At 44.4% G+C, this 25,081-nt stretch overlaps 1 protein-coding gene across 4 annotated transcripts in view; it reads right to left on the bottom strand.

Moving 5' to 3' along the window:
• Positions 1-2,948: 2,948 nt before the first annotated feature.
• CEP41 (centrosomal protein 41) overlaps positions 2,949-25,081 on the bottom strand; it is a 46,117-nt gene continuing 23,984 nt past the window's right edge. For all 4 annotated transcript variants that reach the window (XM_040471955.1, XM_040471956.1, XM_040471953.1 and 1 more), the window contains 9 exons: positions 21,534-21,581; positions 17,215-17,276; positions 16,106-16,175; positions 9,592-9,736; positions 7,754-7,905; positions 7,045-7,112; positions 5,846-5,960; positions 5,161-5,376; positions 2,949-4,462 (listed from right to left, as the gene is read on the bottom strand). In XM_040471955.1, the coding sequence (XP_040327889.1) occupies positions 4,314-4,462; positions 5,161-5,376; positions 5,846-5,960; positions 7,045-7,112; positions 7,754-7,905; positions 9,592-9,736; positions 16,106-16,175; positions 17,215-17,276; positions 21,534-21,581 (1,025 nt within the window). In that variant the 3' untranslated portion in view covers positions 2,949-4,313. The remainder of the gene's footprint in view (positions 4,463-5,160; positions 5,377-5,845; positions 5,961-7,044; positions 7,113-7,753; positions 7,906-9,591; positions 9,737-16,105; positions 16,176-17,214; positions 17,277-21,533; positions 21,582-25,081) is intronic.

Genomic DNA, 25,081 nt, shown 5'->3' with positions numbered 1-25,081 from the left:
TCTTGGCAGGTCCGATTGTTCACGGACGCTTACTAAAGGTCACTGTCATATCATTGGCCATTTTCACCCTCTGGGAGCTTATAGTCAAAATAATTTCGAACAGAAGACCTATTTGCATCCTTCAAAAAAATGCAGTCCATCAGTCAAGAGCACTTAATAAGCGGCCTCTGTCTGTCACACGTTTCTACCAAGTGTCTCAAGATGTTACGCGGGCGGAGAGAATCTGCTTCCGCGTTCACAACAAAGGAGGATCAGCCAGAGAGGGAGACCATAAGGGGATCGCGGCGTGACAAATATTGTTTTGTAAACACACATAAAACCAGGCACTGAATCCTGTTTTGTCAGAATCCAGTGCGGAAAAATTTCCACCGTTATTTTTTTTATGCTGTAACTGACCTATGGATCAGTTTGAGGGGACCGCAATAACAATTTTATTAAAAATTACTGCAATTTTGGGGCGCCTGGGTGGCGCAGTCGGTTAAGCGTCCGGCTTCAGCCAGGTCACGATCTCGCGGTCCGTGAGTTCGAGCCCCGCGTCGGGCTCCGGGCTGACGGTTCGGAGCCTGGAGCCTGTTTCCTATTCTGTGTCTCCCTCTCTCTCTGCCCCTCCCCCGTTCATGCTCTGTCTCTCTCTGTCCCCAAAATAAATAAACGTTGAAAAAAAAAATTAAAAATTACTGCAATTTTAGGAGAGTAGAGTATTAACAACCAAATGCATTCTGAATGCTCTGGAAGCACAGTGTGTTTTATTTCCTGGCTTCACAGGAGAAGCGTGTTTGTTAATAAAAAAATTAATTGAACTGCGTATCAGCCTAGCATCATGCCCACATAATTGAACTGATGAATTATAATCTATGTTTCTGACATTTCTTGCAAAGAAAGAAAAGTATCATGGGAATAATATCTTTGAAAGAATTGTGAAGAAAATAAATGCATACGAAAGACACGGGGAACATTTCGCAGGCGGGGAAAGAAAGTTTCTCAGTGATCACCGTCAGTCAGGCAAGAAGGGGAGGGATGAATGTAAAACCAGGAGGACAGGAATCAAAACCAACACAAGAAAAATGACCTACATCTTTCTTCCTAGCCTCGGACTCTGATTTCACGGATATGCCACCAGGGAATTAGGGAAAAGAAGGTTTTTGTTTTGTTCCGTTTTCTTGGTGAGTAGCCTAGAGTCTTCAGAATTTTTGTATAACCTTGATAGCAGCACAGGAAAAATCCCCTCAGCAGCTAATGAACACTATGTGTTCTCTTAACGATTCTGATTCACACTGAGTCCAATGTGACTGTGCCGATTCCGGTTTTCTACTAAAGGTAAAAAGATAAAAGGACTTTCAGGCCATTGGCATCACTCTATACCTTTCAGTGGGTTAGACCTGACATATTTACAGCCCGAGACGTTCTTTTTGTTTTCAAATGAGTTATAGAGCTTTCCTTTTCAGTCTTCCCTCCTCCTTTTTCTTGCTTCCTCACTTCTCTCCTTTCTCCTTAAATATACACCCCTAGAAAGCACTGAGCGTATCATCTAGACTTTGGCCATCACCACTGCTGAGGCAAAGCTGAAGTTATACATCAACAAAGCACCCACCATCATGTGGGGGGGGGGGGGTCACAAGTTCCCAGGCCTTGTCACCCTTGACACACTGACAAGGAAGTCCTGCTGGGATGTGTTTAAGGGACAGTCGGCCCCTGCTTGAGCAAGAGCAGAAACCCAGGCCTTCTGTCCAGAGAGCTAAGTTCGGTCCCTTACCCTAATTGGAAGGGCGTCCTGATTTTTTTACGCGGAGACTGTGTGCCTACTTGGGAGATGCAGTGAAAAGAGGTATGCTTTCAAATCCCCTCCGTCTCATGTGGCTCCCCCAAATCGTCTCAACAGAGAGTGCGAGAGAAGTGGGCAGATCTCAGCATAGTAATAGCAAACGACAAATTAACAACTATGTACTTTAATCTTCAGCATTCATAATTCATAATTGCACAGAGTGTCACGGATCACTTAAATAATACATGTCCGTTAATCTAATGAAGAAACCAGTAAAGCAGAACGTTTGGGACGGTCACTTGAGCATGTAAAAACTGTCTGCGAGTGACACTTAACACACAAAGAGCAGAAACAGAACAGGTCTTTGAGGGGTAGTTATTTAAAATCTTTACCAACAGGCAAAGCACCATGGAGAAACACACATGAATATATTCAACCTGCCAGACGCCTCAGCTAAACGCGCAGCGATTCTAATAGGTTTGGCTATAGCGACTTTCCACATATATACAGTAGGTTCTAAAACACTAGGGGGGTTTGGTGATTGGAATGCAGTGTAGAAACAAAGGGGGACTATCGTCACTTTCAGAACAGAATTGAGTGGGGAAATCTAAACTCCCGACCAGTCAACTTTAAAATGGCATAAACAGAACTTTGTTACAGAGAGAGATGGGGTTTTGTTTTTTTTTTTTTTTCCCTTGAAAATGTATATGTGTCATAAATGGCTGAAAATCTTGTCCATGCTAGGGGAAAGTTGAGGGTGGAAAATTGGCATTTTAAAAAAATCTATGCTGTAAAGAAAATAAAAAGCCAGAGCATTCTGGCATTAGCAAAAGGCTGAACTAAGTTCTCAGGCAATAAATTTACGGGGAAACATGACAGGCTCCTCATTAAAGCTATGTGTACGTTGGCTGAATTTTATACAAGATTCTTGAATCTTGTGGAAAATTGGGTACGGCCTGACATCTGAACAATGTCCCTGGTTTGTTTGATTTCTAAAGCATCGGAATATGTTGCACTTTGGAAATCAAGTAGAGAAGAATAAACACACTAAAACAGAACTGGGCTGAATCTTAAAGTTATTTTTCCATATGTCTCTATGAGATATTTATTACCTTTGTTTCTCTTACAAACTACGCACCCCCCCCCCCCCCGGGAAAAATGGGGGGGGGGCTTTTTTTGCTGGTGGTTTTTTTTTTTTTTTTGGTGGCGAGAAAATAGTCCCGTTAAGGCCAATCTTACCCAGCAGCGGTAACCACCTAAGGATAGGCAATTTTCAGTTGGCTTTTCAGAAGCTGGTTGCCATGACAAAGAGGACAATTTATTCCTTGGTCCCTTATCACAGCTACAGATCACAGACCATAAAAATTAACAAGGTTCTTTCCCTTTTCCTGATGATTTCGGAGTTCCTCATCCTTACCTGAGGTCTTTTGTTCCCCCAATTAAATGGAATGAATGTCAGTCATCTAGCAATTCAATTAATGCTGATTCAAAATTCTGGCCCAAACCAGAATCTATAATCACAACCTCCTAATCACAGCTCAGTCGTGAGAATGAAAAGTAAGCAGGAAATTGCACTAATTACTCAATTAGACTAATACTGTATTTTTAAGCCAGGGCTTAAAGGGGCTGTCGGCTCTGACAAAGGACCTCGGAGTCGTCCTCACCATGTGTGCCTGCAGTGGCCTGATTGAGGCTGATGTTTTCAAGTGGCCATAATTTCTATCCATCTAAGACGGATGGACCTGAGCTGGGGAATGGAAATTTACAACCGATAAACCAACCATGAATGAGGGGCAGGTCGGGGAGGGCAGGGGGGCTTCACCGGCTCTTAACACAGGCCCGTATAACGGACAGGGCTCTTCTGGAGGAAGCCGGTGGCCCATGTGAAGGTGGCTGAGCACATGTCAGCACAGTGCTGGTTCCAGGAAAACATCTGGTGGGGAGCAGCACTCAGGAAGTGTGAGAGTGGCTCTAGCAAACCTCAAGGTGCCAGCCTCCAAACTCACCACGGAGCCTGCGGCGTGTGCCGGGCAGAGAGCTCCTCAGCTAGTGGGCCCGCCCCTGGGGGTGGCTGAAAGCTGAGAATCATCCACCCCCAGGGACAGCTTCTGGGGCTGCAAAGCCCACCTGGACAAGCTCCACGAAGCCAAGAACAGCGAGTGAAAAAGAACTGGCTGGGAAGAACGTACCAGATGTGCCCGAAGAACTTACAAAACAATGCAGGATATGAACCAATATAAGCTGGACCTAAGTAGAAAGAAAGAAAAAAAAAAAAAGCCCCCAAAATTAGACTCTTTTTTCTTACTCAGGTTCAGAAACTTAAATATTCTGTAAACAATAGGGAAGACACTAGAGCCTGCCATGCCTCTGGTTTTTGTAACACTCCCCCCGAGTTGGATGCAGGAAGGGAGGCGGACACAGAGGAAGGAGGGCCCACTGCACGTGGCGTCGTCTTTCCTCTGCAGCAGTTGCTGAAAATGACCAACTTGGGAACTGCTCAGGGGTTCCGAAAGGAGACAAAGTATTTATTTGACTAAGACAGGCAAAGTCTTTACTTCCAGGGTTTGCCTTGCAGGTGGCCACTGCTGAGCGAGCGGGGATTCGGGGGGCCACCAGGGCCCCTGGCGGGCGGGTTCTGACCGCTGCGGGTGCCTGGAACCTTGGAGTCTCTTCCGGGGGCATTAGCTTGGCTCAGCCGGCCTGCAGGAGGCAAGAAAGCAGGGAGCAGAGCTGCAAGAATGACTCCAGGGACGATCTGCCAAGTATACTTTTAAGCTAATGAAGTCGTACGGTATAACCACTTGCAAGCTAATGAAGCCCTATTCAGCATCTACTCTAGGCTAAACCCTACTCTTCATCCTTGGAGGTAGGGAAGGGGCAGGGACGAAAGGAAGCCCAGCGAGCTTCCCCCCCCCCCCCCCGCCTTCCTCTCCGTTATCCCAACCAACTTAGTCTGGCCTTCATTTCTTCTTGGTAGAGATGGGCACAGGAGTGATTAGGGGAAAGACAAGAGAAAGTAGCGTGCTCAAGGGAAGGTTGGACGTGCTTTCAAGGTGCCCAGAAGCTGCACAGGGAAACAAAACCTGTGGGAGAGGAAATCTAAGTGCCTCAGCTTAGCCTCTCAACTCAGCCTGAAATACATACGTTATCTGAATGAGAAGTCCTTTCTCTCTACTGGCAATGCCTAATTCTCCCCACAACCTGGGATCACCTCCCCTTGCCCCCGCCCCTCCCCGCACGGCACCCGCACACTCCCCATGCCCTGCAGATAACGGAAGAATCTGAATATAAGAGATCAAGCTTTTCATATGACGATATTCCAAGCCGCAAACCTCAAAACGTTCTACCCAAAACGTTCTCTACCCAAAACGTTATCTCTACAGGTCAAAATATCTTACTGGGATGGTCCGTAGGACCCTGCTCCTCTTCCAGGTGATATTCGATCTTTTTCAAGTCTTCTGGGGTAAATCTCCATTTATTCTCAGCTGGTGGAGGCGGCACCTTGGGGCTGGATCGTTTCCGGGCAGAGCCAGAAGGAAGGGGCTGCTGGCAAGATGCTGGCAGGGAACCCGTAATCAGTCCTTCTGGGAATTTCTGAGCTAAGACTTTTAGACCTAGGTGTGGAAGAGCATCAGAAAAAGCGGCATTAACACGGTGAGGCTACGGTGAAACCTGGAAAGCTGGAAAGAAGCCTGCGTGTCTCCTGGTCTTTGGTCTGCTGGCCCAAGCCAACACAAGGACGTGAAATCTTAACTGCTTCGCCATTAAGTAAATTACACGAGAAACATGGTGGTTAGGTGGGATTCTGTGAATTCCACCAGAAATCCTTCTGCTCCAGTCTTCAGCCTTAAGGCTTGCTTACAGAGCCCTAAGGCAACAGCATTATTTCTGGAATTAAAAACATGTGCCGATGGAGCTAACGGAAGTTTCACATAACTCCTGACCCCTTGCAGCCAGCACGGTTGTCTCTCTTTCCAGAATTCTTAATTCTGCGCGTGGAGAGGAAAAGGGTGACGGGGGAGGGGTTGAAGGACTCTGAGTCCAACTGTCTTCTCAGTCCTAAGCAGAATACAGCCCACTCACCTCCGGAAAGCATGAAGAGGTTCTCAAATCCCCGCTCACACATGGTGGTGGCCGCCTGGCTGGCCAGCCTCTCGTCATCGTCGTACAGAATGATGATCTTGCCGTGAGCATTTTTCTAAGAGTCACATGAGTTAAGGTCCCCCCCACACTGAGCTCAGGCTCCTAGACTCTAAAGAAACCCCCAGGGAACAAAGAACCGTCAAGGCTCCCCTTTCTGAGTTCAGAGAACGTCGGACAACCCCATCACCCCAGCAGTTACTGGATTTTTTCCTCTCGTGGAAACCACACAGGCTGGTAGTCTTAACTCTTAGGAACTAGTATTACCACGGTCCAAGACAAAACTAGCTCCCTGCTTGATGCCTTTTGATTCTTGTAGCTTCACAACCTTGAAAAGTTAAGTATTAACAACCTCCATTCCACAGGTGAGGAAATAGAAAAAAACCTGGGTGCCCCACGTGTCTACCATGGCCTTATTTATAATAGTAAAAAAAAAAAAAAAAAAAAAGGGAACCACCCGAAAGCCCACTAGAGAGGAACAGTTTAGTAAATCATAGTAGAGTATATAAGATGAGATAATGTAGTGCAACCAAAACGGAGTTTATAAAGAGCATGGGGAAATACACTGTACTACGGCACGAGGAAGAGTCAAAATTCTAAATTATATATACAGTATGATTTCTACTCTGGTTTTCAAAAGAATACATAGAGGACAATCTGAAATAAAGTATGCAAAAAAACATAATCGGAGTTGTTCAGTGGTGATTATCAGTCTTCCTTTTTAGATCTTCCCGAATTGAAATTATTTTCTATTTGTGTAATTTTTGTAGGCAAAAAAAAAAAAAAAAAAAGTAAAATTTGAAGAAGGGAAAAATTTAAAACAGAGGGAAAAAAATTTCCTTAAGTTTTACTTGGGAAAGCTTTCTGGGGGAAAAAAAAAAAGTCTTAGGACTAACTCTCAATAGATCACAGCCTTTAACCTAATGTGTTGTGGCCCACTGCAGGATGGCTTAGAAACATCTGCCAGGATGGTGAGGATACTCAGCAAGAGCTAAGAACCCAAATTCTAAAATATGCTAAGTAAGCTAATTAATATCAAAGGTCCTTCACAGAGGTTTTTTTCCCTAGGAGCATGATTCATGGCAAGTTCAACTCGTACAGTCCTCAAACCACCCAACTCCATAAAATGCAACAAAGGATACGTATTCAAGAATGTCATTTGAATAAGGGTTCATTGTCCTAGACAGAGTTGCGATGGGGTAACTGTAAGCTGCAGAGAGAAGAAAAAGCTTAGGACGTTTGTTGCTTTCTGTACAATTTTGCCCCAAATTCCTGCCTGGTTTAAACTCTAAGAGTTCAGGGGCGCCTGGGTGGCTCAGTTAGTTAAGCGTCTGACTTCGGCTCAGGTCGTGATCTCGCGGTTCGTGGGTTCGAACCCCGCGTCGGGCTCTGTGCTGCCAGCTCAGAGCCTGGAGCCTGCTTCGGATTCTGTGTCTCCCCCGTCTCTCTGCCCCTCCCCTGCTCACGCTCTGTCTCTGTCTCGTTCTCAAAAATAAAGAAACATTAAAAAAAATTTTTTTTCAAGTCTAAGAGTTCAAAGAAATACAGTTTCAAAATCAATAAGCCATAAACGTGGATACGTTTTCAAGAGAAAAGACACAGGACACTATGAACAAAACATGAAGCTTCGTGTCACCGTTTCTGACATTTAGCACCAGGCCCCAGGGCCATCTGAGAATGTCCCAAGCCTCTCTCAGAGCATTACGGTAGAGCCAACGTACAGGTTCCCATGGTGGATTTGGTTAACACGTCACTTCCAGAATTGCTGACCCTGGGATGTGGTTCAAGCTGGCCTGGACTAAAGAATGGGCTCTGTTCTTGGGACTGAGATGCTAGAACGTCCCCTCTCACCTCCAACGATGTGGCACTGTTGGTAGGAATCTCTGTCTCGCACATCTAGCAGCAGGAAGGGGCAGTCGGGATAAGGTCGGTCTTTGGTGTTGGGCTCGGCTTTCTTCACTAGCCCTTTGTCTAGATCCAGTTCCCCAACACCACTGATGACGCTGCAAGTGAAAAGCAGGTCGTCAGAAACCACTCAGGGGTGAGTGGCTCCAAGGTCAAATGCGTTTCTTCAGAATAGCGAGAGTGCTCAATGTCTTTCAAAGGGCGCGGCGAAGCAAAAGGAAAATGGATATGGGGTCTCAGTTCTGTCTCTGAATGCACGACCCTATGGATTCCTATTCTATCACACTGGACCCCGAGGAAGGGACCCATGTGTCCGTATCACCTTCAGAGAATGCATGTTAGGTCATTAGCATGGCTGAGGGGACAGAGACTGTAGGGCACATGCTGCCTCCAGCAACAAGAGCAGCATTCAGAGAAAAGAAAGAGGCCAACAGTTGATCTGATGGAATGTGAGGAGTGTAAGAAAGCAGAGCGAAAGGGAAAGAATAAGGTTGATAGGACAGGAAACACGGAGGCCTTCTATGTCCATCATACGTAATACAAACCAACAGCAACGTTTTAATGTATTCCATCTACTTATAGGGTGACCTAGCCGATGCGTATTTTGAACCTTAATATCGTCAATAGTTATCTGTACTTATTCCCAGGTTATAGGTCACAGCGTTGAGGTTGAAGAGGCTTCCAGATTTGGTGGCATTCGTATAATGAGACAGAGGAAAAACGAGGATCGAAGTGAGTGAGTTCACCATTGACAGTTCTGTTTCTAAGGTCGTAAGATTGGTCGCCGTATTCAGATTGGAGGCGAAATGTAGTAAAAACACGGATCAAAGGAATAAGAGGAGTAGGCGTTATGAATAAGACGGCAGGTAGTGAAATATCTGTATTGGATGAAAAGAGGACTCCTTTCCCAGGCAACTGTGAAGGCTTGTGTGCCGGACCACACGCCAGCACGCACTGATGTCTCCTCTCCCGGCACGGCAAATCAAATTCTGCGTCTAAACCTCGATGTCACTCGATGCCACAGAGCGCATATTTCGTTGAACCAAAGGAGAAGAAAATCTGTCTCATATGAAACCGCGTCCTCAACGGAAGTCCCGTTGGTCCATCTCGTAAATGCAATTTTCAAGTTCTTGCGTAAAAGTAGTCACAGAAAAATAACAGCGGTACCGATGATAGCAATTCTTTCTCTGGTAGACCTGGTTTCTCGACTACAGTTGTTTTCGCCATTGTAGAAGGGATGGTTATGCGCGGAAAATCAGCACCGTCTTATAATCAATGCCTAGTGTTTGTGAGAAAAGGGTTGCATCACAGCAAGAAGGACCCATCACATGCGGTTTGCAAATCGACACCGAGGGCTGCTTCCCTGCTCCTTTGCACCTGTGTAATAGCAGAGTATGGTGTAGGGCACTCTATTTTTCTTCTGATCTCAGACAGGGTAATTATAAGCTGCAGCAGACAGAAAAGGGGGTGGGAGTGGGAATCAAAAGATAGGAGATGTAAAGCTGAGTCCTAATAGCAAACCTGCACACGGGAAGGCTGAGAAGAATGGAATTAAGGAGCGAAAATTAATGCTCTCCTATCAATATATTCTTACCTAAACGCATCGAGATGCTGTGAAAAGATTCAAGCGATGGCATTTATATCAAGAGAAAATAGAGGGGCTGGGATGAAAATGTGGGACTTGACTACTGCCAGTCTGCTTCTAAGGCGATTATATCACTGAAACTGGTACCCAGGTTAGTATGAAGTAAAATACAGTGAAAACATGAATCTGATTAGCATACCTCTGCAGAGTCGAGCGACTGGAATCCCCGGCTCCCGCGCTGTTTGTGGACTGGACAGGGCTTGGCGACTGCTCCCCGGGGCTCCCCTTCCCATTGGTCCTGGCACTGACTTCCCCATCGGGCTCCGAAGTCGCAGAATCATTGTCTAAAATTTGCAAATGAACAGGTATATTGGACCTCAGAGTTGATTTCACTTGTCGGGCAGTCCCACTGAAATGAGGTCAAGGCAAGGAAATCCTATCACGGTGATTAAATTGTCCCCTAAGTTCTAACACGTAAGTTCTCAAAACGTAGTCGCGGATCCCAGGAGTCCCCAAGACCCTGTCAGGGGGACCTGCGAGGTCTCTTTTACCGGGTTGATATTTGCCCTCAGGGTGCCAAAGAAACAGTGGCTAAAACTGTGAGCGCCTTAGTAACACTCAGGGCAGAGGCACCAAGTTTGATTAGGAATTATCGTATTTTTTTCACCAACACGAACGCACTCAGTTAATAAATACAGCGGTCACATTTTAGCCAGTCCCTGATGGAGCTGCGATAATAATTCTATTAAGTCTCATCTTTTTTTTTTTTTTAAACGTTTATTTACTTTTGAGACAGAGAGAGACAGAGGATGAACGGGAGAGGGTCAGAGAGAGAGAGGGAGACAGAGAATCTGAAACAGGCTCCGGGCTCTGAGCTGTCAGTACAGAGCCCGACGCGGGGCTCGAACTCACGAGCCATGAGATCGTGACCTGAGCCGAAGTCGGACGCTTAACCGACTGAGCCACCCAGGCGCCCCTATTAAGTCTCATCTTTAAGTATACGCCTTTTTAACATTCTGTGTAATGACATCGGGGGCCCACATACGGTAAGTCTGCTCCATACCAAGATAACCAAGATACCACTGGGGCCTCGAGGGAAAGTGTTAGTGTGATTATTGCTGCTTTTGCCCTGCACACCATTTTTACCCGGAAGAAAAACTGACAGGAAAATTATAGTTACTTAGACTCGTGCACGTGGCAGACATTCTCTCAAAAATGATCTAAGTGAACTTGTCGTTTCAAGGAAAAAAACAACTGATGGGCTCTGTTGTAGCGACTAAATCCTACCCCAAAATCAGAGTTTTGGAAACTAGCTGCCCTCAGGAGCTTGGGTCCCTCCTCGTACTTAATGACTTTTCTGATACAACAGGCGATGACGTTAATAAGTGTGATTTTTTAAAAATTTCTTTAACGTTTATTTATTTTTGAGACAGAGAGAGACAGAGCACGAACGGGGGAGGGTCAGAGAGAGAGGGAGACACAGAATCGGAAGCAGGCTCCAGGCTCTGAGCCGTCAGCCCAGAGCCCGACGCGGGGCTCGAACTCACGGACCGCGAGATCGTGACCTGGCTGAAGTCGGACGCTTAACCGACTGCGCCACCCAGGCGCCCCAATAAGTGTGACTTTTTAGATGTTGTGTAACGAACAAAATTTGTCAGTATTTGGAAGATCCTCCTAACTCGGCGAATCAATATTTTCCACGTGGCCAAAGAGTGAGGTTATAAAATTATGCGTGGGTAAAAAGCTTCATTCAATGAGCTTAAGGTAATGGAATCCAAACCATGCACTGATCCGGTTTCAGATTCCACATTACAACTAACCTTTAAGAAGCTACCGGTTGTCAAGTTTCAGTACAGCCTCAAAGATGTGTATCCATAATTATCTGAAAGAGCTATTAAAAGATTCTCTCTTTTCAACTACAGGTCTGTGTGAGGCCAGATTTCCTTCGTATACGTCAATCCAAAGAGCATATTGCCACAGAGTGAACGCAGAAGATCTGAGAATCGGCTGTCCACTCTGAAGTCAGATGCGGAGGTTTGCAAGAAGATGGGAAACAAGGCCATGCTCAATAAACTTTTTGTTTGTTTGTTTTGGCAACACAGCTATTTTGCATTAAAATGCCAGTTATGCGTGTCATGGGCTTAGTATCACTATTTGTAAGTGAAATAGTGAATACATATTTTTAAGCTCTCAGTTAAAATTTTTTAATGCCTTAAATATCGAGAGACGGGTGCCTGGGTGGCTCAGTCAGTTGAGCGTCCGACTTCGGCTCAGGTCACGATCTCACGGTCCGTGAGTTCGAGCCCTGCGTCGGGCTCTGTGCTGACAGCTCAGAGCCTGGAGCCTGCTTCGGATTCTGTGTCTCCCTCTCTCTCTGACCCTCCCCCGTTCATGCTCTGTGTCTCTCTGTCTCAAAAATAAATAAACATTAAAAAAATAAAAATATCGAGAGATATAATCACCCACACCAAAACTATTTGAGGTCCTCGATAATTCGGAAGCATGCGGAGGGAGACTGTACCAAAACGTTCGAGAATTTGCTGTTTCCACTGGTATGATGAGCAAAGAAAGAAAGATAAGAGGCCTCGTCATTAAAGAGGACACTAAAATTTATTTTTCATATGATATAATCTACCTAGAAATTTCAGGAGAATCCTCTGAGAATAAGGAAAATAAGCATGCACGTAGATAAAGAAAAGAAATACTAACAGGCAAACAGTTTTTCCCACATGCCAATTAGAAAGGAACATGAAGAGCGTCTCATTCCCAGTAACAACAGCAGATATAAGATATGTTCTCCTAGAAAACAGGACTATTAAGAAATGCAAAGGGCCCGTACAAACTTACATCCTTTATAGGTCTTAGACAAATTTTACTTGAGAGACATTACAGAAAACCTGAATGAAGAGAGTGATGTATCTTCACATTCCTGACTGGGTGACAAAAGTGAAACGATGTTAATCCTTTCCAAATTTCATTTTTAGTCCTAAAACAATCCCAGTGGGGTTTTTGAAAAGCTTAAAGGGATTGTACAAATGAGAAGGAAGAAAAAAAAAAATATATATACACACACACACACACACACACACACACACACACATATGTACATACGGGTAATTTGGAGAACATGCCTTACCGAATAGTAACATATGTGGCAAAGATAAATGATCAAAACAACGCTGAACCACAAACCAGAATGACGGGGATATAAGAGAGAACACAGAAACAAATCCCAGGATATACATAAAAGCTAACATATATTAAAGGTAACATCGCAAACGAGTGGGTAAAGGGAGAACACTTGCATAAATGGTGGTGGGATAACGTGTCACCTCTCTAGAAAAATCAAATTTAGATAACCCCCTCACATCATATGCCACAATATGTAACAAGTGGATTGATGTAGGGAGAAAACCCAAACCACCAAGCAAGGTAATAGAAGAAAATATAGGTGAATGATTTATCTTAGCTTGGATTTTACGAGTCTAAGGCAATAAAAGAAAGCACAACGCGGAAGGGTAATAGATTTAATCACATAAAGATGCAAACCTTGTGGATGTCAAAAATGAACACCAAGAAAATTAAAAGGTGAGTAACAAATCAGGAAAAACATCTATGACATATATGCATTAGAAAAGCTTAATATAGTGAATTTACAGAATTAAAAAAAAATTAACTAGTGCTTTAATTGGAAAAAGATCATGTGCACCAGGTAAAAATGCAAACAAGATAAATTTGTTAATATGGAAAGGAAGTCCCTTCCCACTCCTGACCTCTAGGCCCTCAGGCCCCCTCTTCCAAGGGAAACACCTGCACGTATTTATGCCTCCCTCCAGAAATAAAACAACTACGTACTTTTGCACATATTTTATTTCCTCCCCTTTTTACATATCAGGAGAACACTATCCATACTGCTCTACACTTAGGTTCTTGGTTTGGTCGTTGTTTTATTTTTACTTAACGATGGAGATTTGGATTTGCAAACTTCACATTGTCAAGTGAAGCCTTTTCTCATTTTCTAGGCTGTACTTGTTTCCAATGTTTAACGAGACCCTAATGCAGGGAGCTTTTCCAAATCGGTAAAAGATGAGCGTTCCGTGAGAAAAAACGAATGGGGAAGGACAGGTAATGTTCTCAGAAGAAGAAATGTGTGTGGCCAATAATCGCACACATACACAAGGCTCGGTTTCATGCCCGGAGAGATTCAAAAGAAAATGATCAGATACTACTTTTGACCCATCAAGTTGGCAAGCACGTGCAAAAATGATAATTCTTCGGCACTGCCTGGGATGGGGAGGAACAGGTCTTCTCATTTATTTGCTGGGAATGCAAACGGGGAGAACCATTCGGGTTCATTCGGGAATGCAAACGGGGAGACAGTGCGGAATCAGCGCCTGAGCATCTGAAAATGGTTCCGCCCTTTGACCATCTGCAGCAAAATTTATCTTCAGGAAATAATCAGAACCACACTCATGTTTACGTATTTACACAGCAGCATTATTTTAGAAAAGTGAAAAATCAGAAAAGCTGTCACGTCCGGTAGGAGAATAGTTAAATCAGTTATGGTATGTCCAAAGGACAGACATTATATGACGACACAACCTTTACGATCAAGCTTTTGAAGTCTATTCAATGACACAGGACAGCAGGCATGATGAAATGCTAATCTGGAACAGCATAATTCAAAAGTATGCACAAAGAATATGGATTCGGGTGCGCAGTTAGGGGGAAAAGTAGAGCAAAATGTTAACAGGGATTATTATTTTAATTTTCTTCCTTACATGTTTTTTGCAATTTTCTAATTTTCTAGAAATATACTTTGAAGTCAGGAAAAAACCATAAACATCACAAAAGGAGGTTTTTTCCTCCTTCAAAAATAGCCAATATGCATACAATCTGTTCTGCAGGCATTCCTGAGTGAGTTATTATTCTGTGTAGAGCACTAGAAAAACACTAATATTACTCACACATTATGGTGTCCTACTTTACAAGAGCCTATTTTGCTGTGCAAATTTATCTCAGAAGAGAAAATTGCATGTGCCCATATGTTCTGGTGCTGTAATCTCCATGAATTCAAGGACCAAATCCAGGTACTTATATAACCAGGTTAAAATTGGGAGTACTTGTATGAGGAGACTCAATTATCTCTGTTACAAAGAACCCTTATTTCTCTGCCGTGTGAGAGGCATCTGTCAAAGATAAATTCCTGTCTTTGTCAGATGCTCTTTATCCTCCCTAACAAAAACAAGCCCAGGGAAATGACAGTTAAGTTGCACAAAGCCAGTGTTCGAACTTCCTGAGAAACTGGTCTTGAAATCCGAAGTCAAATTCCTGGCCTGCATCAACCTTAACAAAACATATTCCCCTTCAATAAACAGCCACACGTTGATGGTTGAGGGCCTGAGGATAGAATAAAGACCTTAACTCTGCGTATTCTTTTCACGACAGTGCCACTGAGAGGTTTTATTTTCGACTTGGCATTTAAGAAAGGAAACCTGCAGCTGGAAAGGTATCTTCCCAGCCCGGTCTCCAACCTAGCACCTACGCCTTCCCAGGTCATCGCCAGGCTAGATGACGCGATTCTCCAAACCCGCTCTCCGTGCCTTTGCTCAGGTTGCAAGACTCTCGCCCGTCACTTGCACCTGTTCAGATCCTACCCTCTGTTATGGTCCAGCTCACAGGCTTTAAGAAAGCCTCCCTGAGGGGCGCCTGGGTGGCGCAGTCGGTTAAGCGTCCGACTTCAGCCAGGTCACGATCTCGCGGTCCGTGAGTTCGAGCCCCGCGTCGGGCTCTGGGCTGACGGCTCGGAGCCTGGAGCCTGTTTCTGATTCTGTGTCTCCCTCTCTCTCTGCCCCTCCCCCGTTCATGCTCTGTCTCTCTCTGTCCCAAAAATAAATAAAAAACATTGAAAAAAAAATTAAAAAAAAAAAAAAGAAAGCCTCCCTGGGTTTTCTAACTGGAAAGTACCCTTCCTTCTTCAGAACTCCCAGAGCGAAGACCCTGGTTATGAGCGGAGACTCGCAGATTTGTATCCTACGCCCCTCCCTTACTGGCTGTACCCCCTTGAGCAAGTCGTTTAACCTCTGAGGCTTGGGCTTCTCATCTCTAAGCATTTGTTTCTTCCAGAGTCTCTGGTAAGGTGAAGTAAGAAAGCTGCGTGAAGCGCTTAGCAATGTATATTTAACGAATGATGACTTCCTTCTAATCCTTCATTATGAATTTCTGCCACATTAGCAATTTTGCGCTTCTGTTCTCATTTTCCTCGCCCAACACGCACACATGCGCGCACGTGTGCACACGCGACTACCCACTCCATGTGAGCAGGGTTGTGTCGTCTCTGTAGTCTCCTAGCACCTAATTCTGTGACCTGTACGTAGGTAGAAGGCACTAAAAATATCCGTTGGGAAAAAGTAATTGGTATATTAAACACACACAGAGCGTTTCAAACCACGAAAACACACCAACCAACCCACCGCACAAAAAAACATTAACAACTACAAATGTTAGAGCTGGAAAACCAGATGGCTTTTTAAAAGACAGAAGAATGAACAATTAAAGCACCAGAGAGCATGTCTCGGACGGTAACAATCTAATTACAAATAGATATATCGAAGTCCCAATTCCCTGTGGACACAAGAGCAAAGGTGGACAGGGCGAGAACTTGGGTCACATGGTCAATCGGTTATTTCCCCCACGTCCTCAATTCTCATTACCTTCTAGCCTTTGAATCTCTTCAGCTGTCACTTCCAGTGTTTGATCAGATAGGGAAGCAACCTGGATGACCTGATAGGAAAAAAGAATGAAATATGTAGATGTGTTTATGTTTGTTAGTCTTTAAACAGAGGCAATTCTGTCTCTAACAAAAGGCGAGGAAACATCAAAGATCTCTTGTTTCAAGAAACTGTCAGGGTCCTCCACTGGAGACTAAATCTCAGGCCTCCTTACTTTTGAGGAGTGGGAATTACACCGCAGGTGATCATTCCAGAAACACAGATTCGTTTAAAACATCACACAATAAACTTAAAAGTCCAAAAGGATAATTTAGGACAAGAAACATGCGTAAATGGTCACGCACATTCCAGTCCCAACATAACACACAATACTTAACCGTGACAGAATTGAATCAGCAATTCGACATTCAATGAAGAAATCAATGTCTTATGAATATATATATATATATATATATATATATATTTTAATGTTTATTTACTTTTGAGAAAGAGAAAGAGAGAGCGGGGGTGAGGAGGGAGGGACAGAGAAGGAGAGGGAGACACAGAATCTGAAGCAGGCTCCAGGCTCCACGCTGTCAGCACAGGGTCCCCATGCGGGGCTCGAACTCACAAACTGCAAGATCGTGACCTGAGCCGAAGTCAGACGCCCAACTGACTGAGCCACCTGGGTGCCCCTGAATGTATTTAGCACAACACGGTATACCCCCCCCGCCCCCACATGGTTTTTAAAGCACTTTGCACAGCTCGGCTCATAAGACCCATGATCCACCACGTCAATGAAACTCTAGAGACCAGAATTCTAGATTCGAAACATGAAATTAAAGCGTGCAAGGAAAAATACAACCTAAACCATAAATGCGACGATTTAAAAGTAGAATGCACATTTTACTTTATCAAATTCTTATCAAAGAAGATAGCTCACACCATCCTTGAATGAGCACACACAGCACACCTCTTAATCCTCCCATGGGTGAAATGTACAGACAGAAGAAACCCTTCTGCAAATATTACCTAGAGTGGAATTTAGAAGTACTCACATAAACCGGCACTCATTAGAGTCTTTACCCCAATGGGAAGATCGCTGAACTTACCAGCTGGGCAAAAGTTGTAACTTTCAGTCTCTTGAAAAGCTCATCTTTTTTGTATCTGTAATCTGAAAAGCAGGATAGGACAAATAATTTTGCAGGTATACTTTTCTTTCTTAGAGGTACTCGTCCTGTCTAGTCGTCGAGTTACGTGGCATGATCTTCAAGTTATTTATATGCTTTTACATATGTTATCTAATATTTGATCCTCATGACATCCTCGGAATTAAGTGTGGCAGGTATGATCATCATCTCTTCATTTTTTTTCCCCTTTGCTTCAGCTGGTAGGAGGCCTAGAGTTGAGTTTATAAGCCACCCTTTTGCGTCTAGTGACTTTACCCCTCGTGTCATTTCATCCATTTGCCATTTTCCTTTCACTCGGCTCTCTCTCTTTGGACCGTGCTGTCTTGCATGCATGTTGTAAGCCACTTTCAATCCTTTGCAGAACAGAGCAAGGAATAAACGTCTGCAACTTACAGATGAGGACAGAGACCCAGAGAAGCTGAGTTGCCCCAGGTCAAACAGTTGGTGAGACATTTACACCCTACTATTCCAACGCCGCCTCAAAGAGAGAACAATTCTGTTCCTGAGGTTACAAATTACACTGGAGACACGGGGACAACCTTTTTTTCTCCCCGGGGTACAATGCTGGGCACAGAGTTCTTATGCCTGGTCCTGATAATCTTCTCTATCAGTTTCTCTGCATTTCCACCTTCAGTAAAAATCCACACGCTCAGTTGTACGAGATGAAAAAGTTCCCGAGATCTATCATGCAGCTGTGTGAACGTACTTAACACTACTGAGCCGAACACTTAAAAACGGTGAAGACGGTAAATTGTGTGTGTGTGTGTGTGTGTGTGTGTGTGTGTTTTACCTCAGTTAATTAAAAAAAAAATCATGCTAAAACATCCATATTTATTCTGCGCTATCTTTCTGGTTCTGACTCATAACTCAAAAGGGGGTACTTCTGCACTTGTTAACATTTCTTCATATCACATTTGAATGGTCATTTTAAAATTTTAGCCAATCTCACTTGAGCTAATACCTGTCCCGTGGAGGCATGCTAAAAGTTAGCTTCCATGCAATTTTCTGAAGATGACTGCCGATTCTAAAGAATTTTTGGCATTGAACTTCCCCCCCACCCCCTACACTCCACTACTCTTCTCCATTTTCATATGGGTGGTCACGACTCCTCAAGTATTGCCACATTATTTCAGAATCATTAAAGGTTAGATGGATAATTACTATGGCCTTCACAGCAAAAAAAAAAGTCTCCTAAACCAAGACTCCTAGCAACAAAGGAAAGGATTAGAAGTATTTAAAACGATTCACCTGGTGTCACTAATCATTTCCGTGAATCTTCTAAAAACGAACACACAATGAACACTTTGGAGGATGATGTTAGCTTGGTTTACCAAACACTTTACGAACCATGGTCAGGAAATAACAGTACGTTAAAAACTAGCCTTCTGTAAATATATCAAGACTGACTGTTAGAACGAATTAAAGCTTCTCTGTTCTGAGACGCCTCAAAGAGAGCGATGTGGCTCACAACGAACCACTACTTCTAGAAAATTCTCAGGGTAGCTTCCTCTGGACACAACAAGGTAACAAACCTAGACGCAAAGGACCTTCCAAGACTCACCAGGATGCAGCCCCAGCAGGTTGGGCAGAAACTTGCAAAAAAATCCAACTGAATAGTTACAGCATTCCTCTCAGTCACCACCGATTTGCCCACCAAAAGCCACTCACGTAAGTCAGAATGGTGATAAGTCAGCCAAGAAAGAGAGGCGACAGCTCTCGAGGGGTTTGCACTGCGGCATTCGTCCACTGATCTTCTTTTGGTACAGTTACAAAGTTTGAAATACTTCCCCAATTCTTCACATACGCAGTACAAAAGGTACACGTGCAAGTCCCCTTTGACTACGTACAGACGATCTCAAACCCAAACCAGGCTCTACCACATTCTACCCATTGGCATTTCTAGTACCCTCTAGGCACGAGACGCCCCACTGTGCATTTGAGCCTGTACTCTACATACCTGGTTCTTGTTTAGAAGGACAGCCATCACTGGGACTTTCTGACATTATTACTCGGAGATAAAAGATCAAACTAGACGTCTGACAGTAAGTTTTAAATGTTATGGAAAAGGACGACTGGGAACACTGTTCGCCCGTCCTTGCAAGGGCGAACAGAGCTTTAAGAATGGAGCCTCTGCTCCCATCGTCGCTCCCCAACTCGGGGATGGAGACAAAAAATCCGAGTTGCAGATCCGTTATCAAGGTCTTCTTCTCCAGTAAGTCTGGAGTCTAAGTCTGACTCTCTCGAGTTACTGGAAGGACAGAGACCTGACTATCTAGGATGCTTCACGCTGGTGTCATCTAACCACCAGAAGCCAAGAATAGGCTTTGTGCGCGGTCAATAGGCACAGGGTGTCTGTTTTCTCGAGAGAGAGTTGAAAGAAGATTCAGATTACAAAGGAATTCTGCGTTTTCAGGGTTCTGTTAAAACACGTTCTTAGCGAAGGGAAGCTGGGCTCACAGGGGAAGACAAATCAAAGGAAGTAACAGAACGAGGTTTGTGATTTCACAGAAAGACACGGCATCTAAGGTAACTCGAGAAAAGTGACGGATCTAGGGTGTCATGAAACAAGGCAATATTCTCCTCCCTTTCGGCCCAAAAGAACATCTACAACAGAAAATGGGAAAAGAGAAGGAAATAGCTTCCAAAACGTAGATCTCAAACCAGAATCTGAAGTAATTCTAGTCGGGGAATCAGCACAAACTGTGTGTGAAACAAGGTGAGAGGGGCCTCCTGTCTTACTAAAAGGAAGTCCGAAACTTCTAAAGAGGGAAGCAAACATTTTCAAGGACTCTATTCTAGAGGTATTTGGGGGGCGGGGGTGGGGTGGGGGAAGAGAAGCTCCATTTAAAGTTTAGATATTAAAGAAATCACATTGCGCTTTTAAGAAATGTTTTCAACAGGGCTTGGCAATCTGGGCAGAACGGGGCGTTTTCAGGGGACAAATTTCGGTGTGGACGTGAGAACTTACGCTAAGCTACGAATGGACAGAGGAGGCAAAAGGGGACCTCAAACCCAAACAGAAGCAGGCCGGCTGAACTTTACCTGCTGTGGATGAATTACGGGCGACGACAACGAAGCATGGGTGAGTAAATGAGACTTTTTTCCTAGTTGAAAACGTGACTGCATACTTAAAATATATACACTTGTGTCACGTATAATGGAATAAAGCGATAGCATCTAATATAAAGGACCCGAGAAGAAAAGGATACTGTGACGTGACACATTAAAAACCAAATGTCTAGAACATTAGCCCTCATAGCGAGACGTGGCAAATAACAGAGTCGGCATAAAGCTGTTCCTGAGTCCACAGTGATGGCTGCGGTTTCTCGATACCCCAGCAATTCAAAAGAAGCAGAAACATTATCATTTAAATGAAAAGGTCTGCTGTGTAATAACAGAAGTTCTGGTGAATTCTGGATTTGTAGTATTCTCTTCCCAAAAGATGTCTATTACCAGAGGGAAGTCCTGAACTGTTAACCATCAGAGTGCCTCTTTACTACCGTCAGCTAAAGATTCCCCTGTCACTGGGCTCTTCTGCTGAGGATATGAACAAGTCCATCTAAGAAAATAGATGTTCCTACTTCTTTAATTCTCGCCTTGATGTGTACACTTTACATCTACTTTGGACACAGAATGAAAAATTATGCTTTTGTGCAAGGGTAATGCACAAAATGACTAGTAGCATATCTTCGCAGATGAGTAATTTTTAAGAAGGAACGCATGAAATATGATTTTTAATTAAAGGAAAGCAGAGACTGCAATGAATTCATAAGGCATAGCACCGCTTTAAGCTTTCTCCCTCACTCCTCTGTGTCTTTCATGGATACTGACTAATTTATACACACAAGGATGTTATAAAATAAGAGATAATATTATTCCCATCTCAGGAATAGAGAAAACTAAGAAAATGGGAAAGATCATGACCTTGGAAAAGGTCGTGGAGACTGCAGTACAATGAAACCAGAAGCTTGGACTCTCGCTGCTTATGTAGAGCTCATTCTACATTCCAACACTAACATCTCCTATGGGATGGAAGTCGGGCAGAACTTGGCCCTCAGGCAACAACCTTAGCAGCTGGCCGGGGCGGTACACGGCGTTTCCCACATCCTTCTAGGCACCTGCCAGGCTCACCCGCCTCCCACAGCTCTCTGCGCGTGTCAGCTGTAGGGAAGGGTTAAGGTGGTTAATAACCGACTTCTAGATGGGCTCCATTATCCCAAACCTTCAATAGGGTTACTCACTTTTTTTGATCTCTTCTAGCTTCTCAGTGTATTTAGTCATGCTGTTACCTAAAAAGAGAATAAGATAGGCTTTTTAACGGAAGAAAATGAGTAACTCTGTATAAACAGAATGGAGTACAAGTGTTCCCTGAGCCTCCCTATCCTGCTCTTACAGAACTACAGTAGGCAAATGGGCCACACATACTTAAGAGTCTTTTGGATTATACAGCATCATTAAGTGATGAGGAATCAAGGAAAAACTTTTGGCCAAATAAACACGAGGCAGTACGGATGATCACTTTATATTTACAATTTTTTTATTTTTTTTATTTAAAAAAATTTTAAACACTTATTTTTATTATTATTTCTAATGTTTATATATTTTTGAGAGAGAGAGAGAGAGAGAGAGAGAGAGAGAGACAAAGCACAAGTGAGGGAGGGGCAGAGAGAGGGAGACACAGAATCCGAAGCAGGCTCCAGGCTCTGAGCTGTCAGCACAGAGCCCGCCGTGGGGCTCGAACTCACCAACCTTGAGATCATGACCTGAGCTGAAGTCAGATGCCTAACCGACTGAGCCACCCAGGCGCCCTGTAATTTTTTTTTTTTCAAGTCAAGGCTTTCCTCCTTTTTTTTTTTTTTTAAATTCCCCCATAACCTTTTCGTGGGGAAGATGTGCGGAAGAGAAGGAAAGAAGCAATGATCTCTGAATGTCTAAAATGTGCCGCTGTGGCTACCCAAGCAATCCCTTGCGCTGCCCTTAGTCTTTGTGGTTTCCCTCTCTTTCCTGAACTTGGTCTTCAACTATTCATGCTGACGTTGCAGCCTGAACTAGACCACACCGTCTGTGCGGTAGTATTCATCACGGATTTGCTCTGCTGAGAAGTAAGAGCGGATTCCCACCACTGCAGACAGCACCCAGCCCTCGTGTTCTACAGCCTGCTTCTACAATACCAGGCTCTCGCCAAGGTGGTTTGGAGAGTCTCCACGCCCCAAAACTGGGCCAGGATCGTTTTGGTTTCCGAAAGAACGGAGGTCTAGTTCCCAAGCGAGGGGCTATTCTTTTTTTACTGGGCATGCTTCAGTTTGATTCAGTTCAGCACAGCAAGCTCTGCCTGGCATTTGAAAGGTACAGCAAAAAGGGAAAACGTGTCAAGAAGAATTTCTCGTTTCTAAAACCGCGCTCCTAACTTTCAAGCCTCGAGAGGGGCTCGTCAGATTCAGTCCCAACTTCAGATACAAGAAACGCTTCCAGTTAATGGCGCGGACTGATGTTGTTAAGGACCATCCTGAACTTTTCTGCATGGCTGAGGTCAGAAGTAGAGAAAGAAAATTCTTGCTCTGAAACCCAAAATACCTTTTCTTTTTTTTTTAATTTTTTTTTTCAACGTTTATTTATTTTTGGGACAGAGAGAGACAGAGCATGAACGGGGGAGGGGCAGAGAGAGAGAGGGAGACACAGAATCCGAAACGGGCTCCGGGCTCCGAGCCGTCAGCCCAGAGCCCGACGCGGGGCTCGAACTCGCGGACCGCGAGATCGTGACCCGGCTGAAGTCAGACAATTAACCGACGGCGCCACCCAGGCGCCCCCCGAAATACCTTTTCAAAAAACAACTTACATCACGTTAGTATTAAATCTTCACTTATGAATCCATCCGGGAATAAAATTCTGCTGGGTTAAAAAAAAATTTTTTTTTTTCCCGTCTGAACACACAACTCTCCGAATCAGGACAGAACAGCAGGACTCAGTGTAGTCCTGGAGTCAGGCTGTTGCGGCCTTCCGAAAGCTCAGAGAGACAGGACGGTAGTCAGGGCCGCGGGAAGGCCTGAGCCTTCTCAAGAGAGGCACTAAAAACGCCTAAGAGGTCCAAATAGCACCACAAACCAAGATTGGCATCAAATATGATCTTTTCTAGGTTCTTCAGACTGGAATGGATCTGAGATGGGACCAGATCTCGGGAGGGAACCAGGAATTCCTCCGGAACCTACTTCCCTCTCCCCCGCAATTTTGACCTGAGGCGGGAACCCCCCCCCCGTCAGCAGGGTAAGGGAAGCGAGCTCTTCAGCGACCCGCCATCTTACTCGTCAGCTATTGTACATCATAGCTTTTGGTTCCGCGCTCCCGAGATCCTACATTTGCGTGTTTTTGGCGTGGCAGTTGGTTTCTTTTGGCTGGGGCAGCTTCAGGCAGTCTCCTCACAGGAGGCTGAGGTGCAGGAGAGATGACTGATTTGCTCAGTGACACAGCAAATTAGAAGCTAAGCCAGGATTAATATTCCCCACCTCCTTGTTTGCAACACGGCTCACAAGAACAACACCGCTTCTCCAGTTGCGTTGGTTCAAAAACACGGTTTCACGGTGAGGTCAATACGGAGGGAGTGTTACTTCCCGAACAGGGGCAGGTGGGAACCATTTTATGCTCTGAATTCCCCAAGGCATACCACGCATGGAAAACAACAGCCAGCCTTATTATATGGTCTTTATTATCAAAACGTTGCATTTCCAATCTACAGTGGTGGCTACTAACAAGAGTGTCGCAAGTCCACTTCTCCATCAATTATCAACATTTTCGGACTCTTCCCTCCCCCCCCCCCCCCCCCCCTTCATCTTTGGAGGAACAGAGCCTCACAACAACCCAGTGAGGTAAGGCTGTCACTCCTCCTGTTTGTTTTTCCCACCGAAGGAGAAGGCAGGGAAAAGTCTTTTGCAGAGGTGTACAAATACTTGGCACAATTAAGAACAGATCTGAGAGGGCTACCGAGAAGACGGTCTTTTCATGACAGACATTCATTCTGTCCAAGTAGAGGGGGAAAAAAGAAAATGGAGGATGTCTGCATTGTTTCAGCTGGAGGAAGACCCGGGGATGGCCGACTCATCGAGGCAAAAGGAAAAAAAAAGAAAATCCTTCAAAACGATGGTAGAAAGTACGAGATCTAGTATTTTACCCTCCTTCATACGCTGCTTGTATCTTAACTACACAGCTTATCTTACTGGATCTAATTGCATCTGAAAGCAGGTTTCTGACTACCTCTTAAAAAGGCCAGAAGTGAGTCAATTCCATAATTGGCTTATTTATAAATGCAGCTTTGTTTTATAGGAGTCTAAAAGACTATCGGCAAACCAGTTCTTTTTTAACTGAAATTACACGTTGCTGCCAGATAAATTTTCCTAGACAAGACTTTGATTAAAAAAAACAAACAAAAAAAAATGTCAGCGGCTCCCCGCTGCTTCGTGACTGAAGTTTAAACTCCTTGCTCCAGAGCTGAAGGCGCCGACGTCTCACCTGCCTCTTCAATCTTGCCTTAATTACTAAACTTGACAAAGTCTGCGTTGGTCTTCTGTTCTCTAACAGGTCATCTTGTCCATGTAATCATAATAGCTCACCCAGCTGGAAGTGACCTTTCCCTTCTCTGAACTTCTCCAGCACTCAGCTCCCCACTCACAAGGCATTTATCATCGTGCCGCCTTATTTGTGTGCAAGCCTTATCTACCTTCTGATACGGAGAGCCAAAGGCTGCACGCGCGCACACACACACACACACACACACACACACACACACACACACACACAC

The sequence above is a fragment of the Herpailurus yagouaroundi genome, unplaced genomic scaffold, assembly GCF_014898765.1.
Source record: "Herpailurus yagouaroundi ecotype Mexico unplaced genomic scaffold, PumYag 100, whole genome shotgun sequence".
Taxonomy (NCBI): domain Eukaryota; kingdom Metazoa; phylum Chordata; class Mammalia; order Carnivora; family Felidae; genus Herpailurus; species Herpailurus yagouaroundi.
This window is presented reverse-complemented; position numbering and strand designations above follow the sequence as displayed.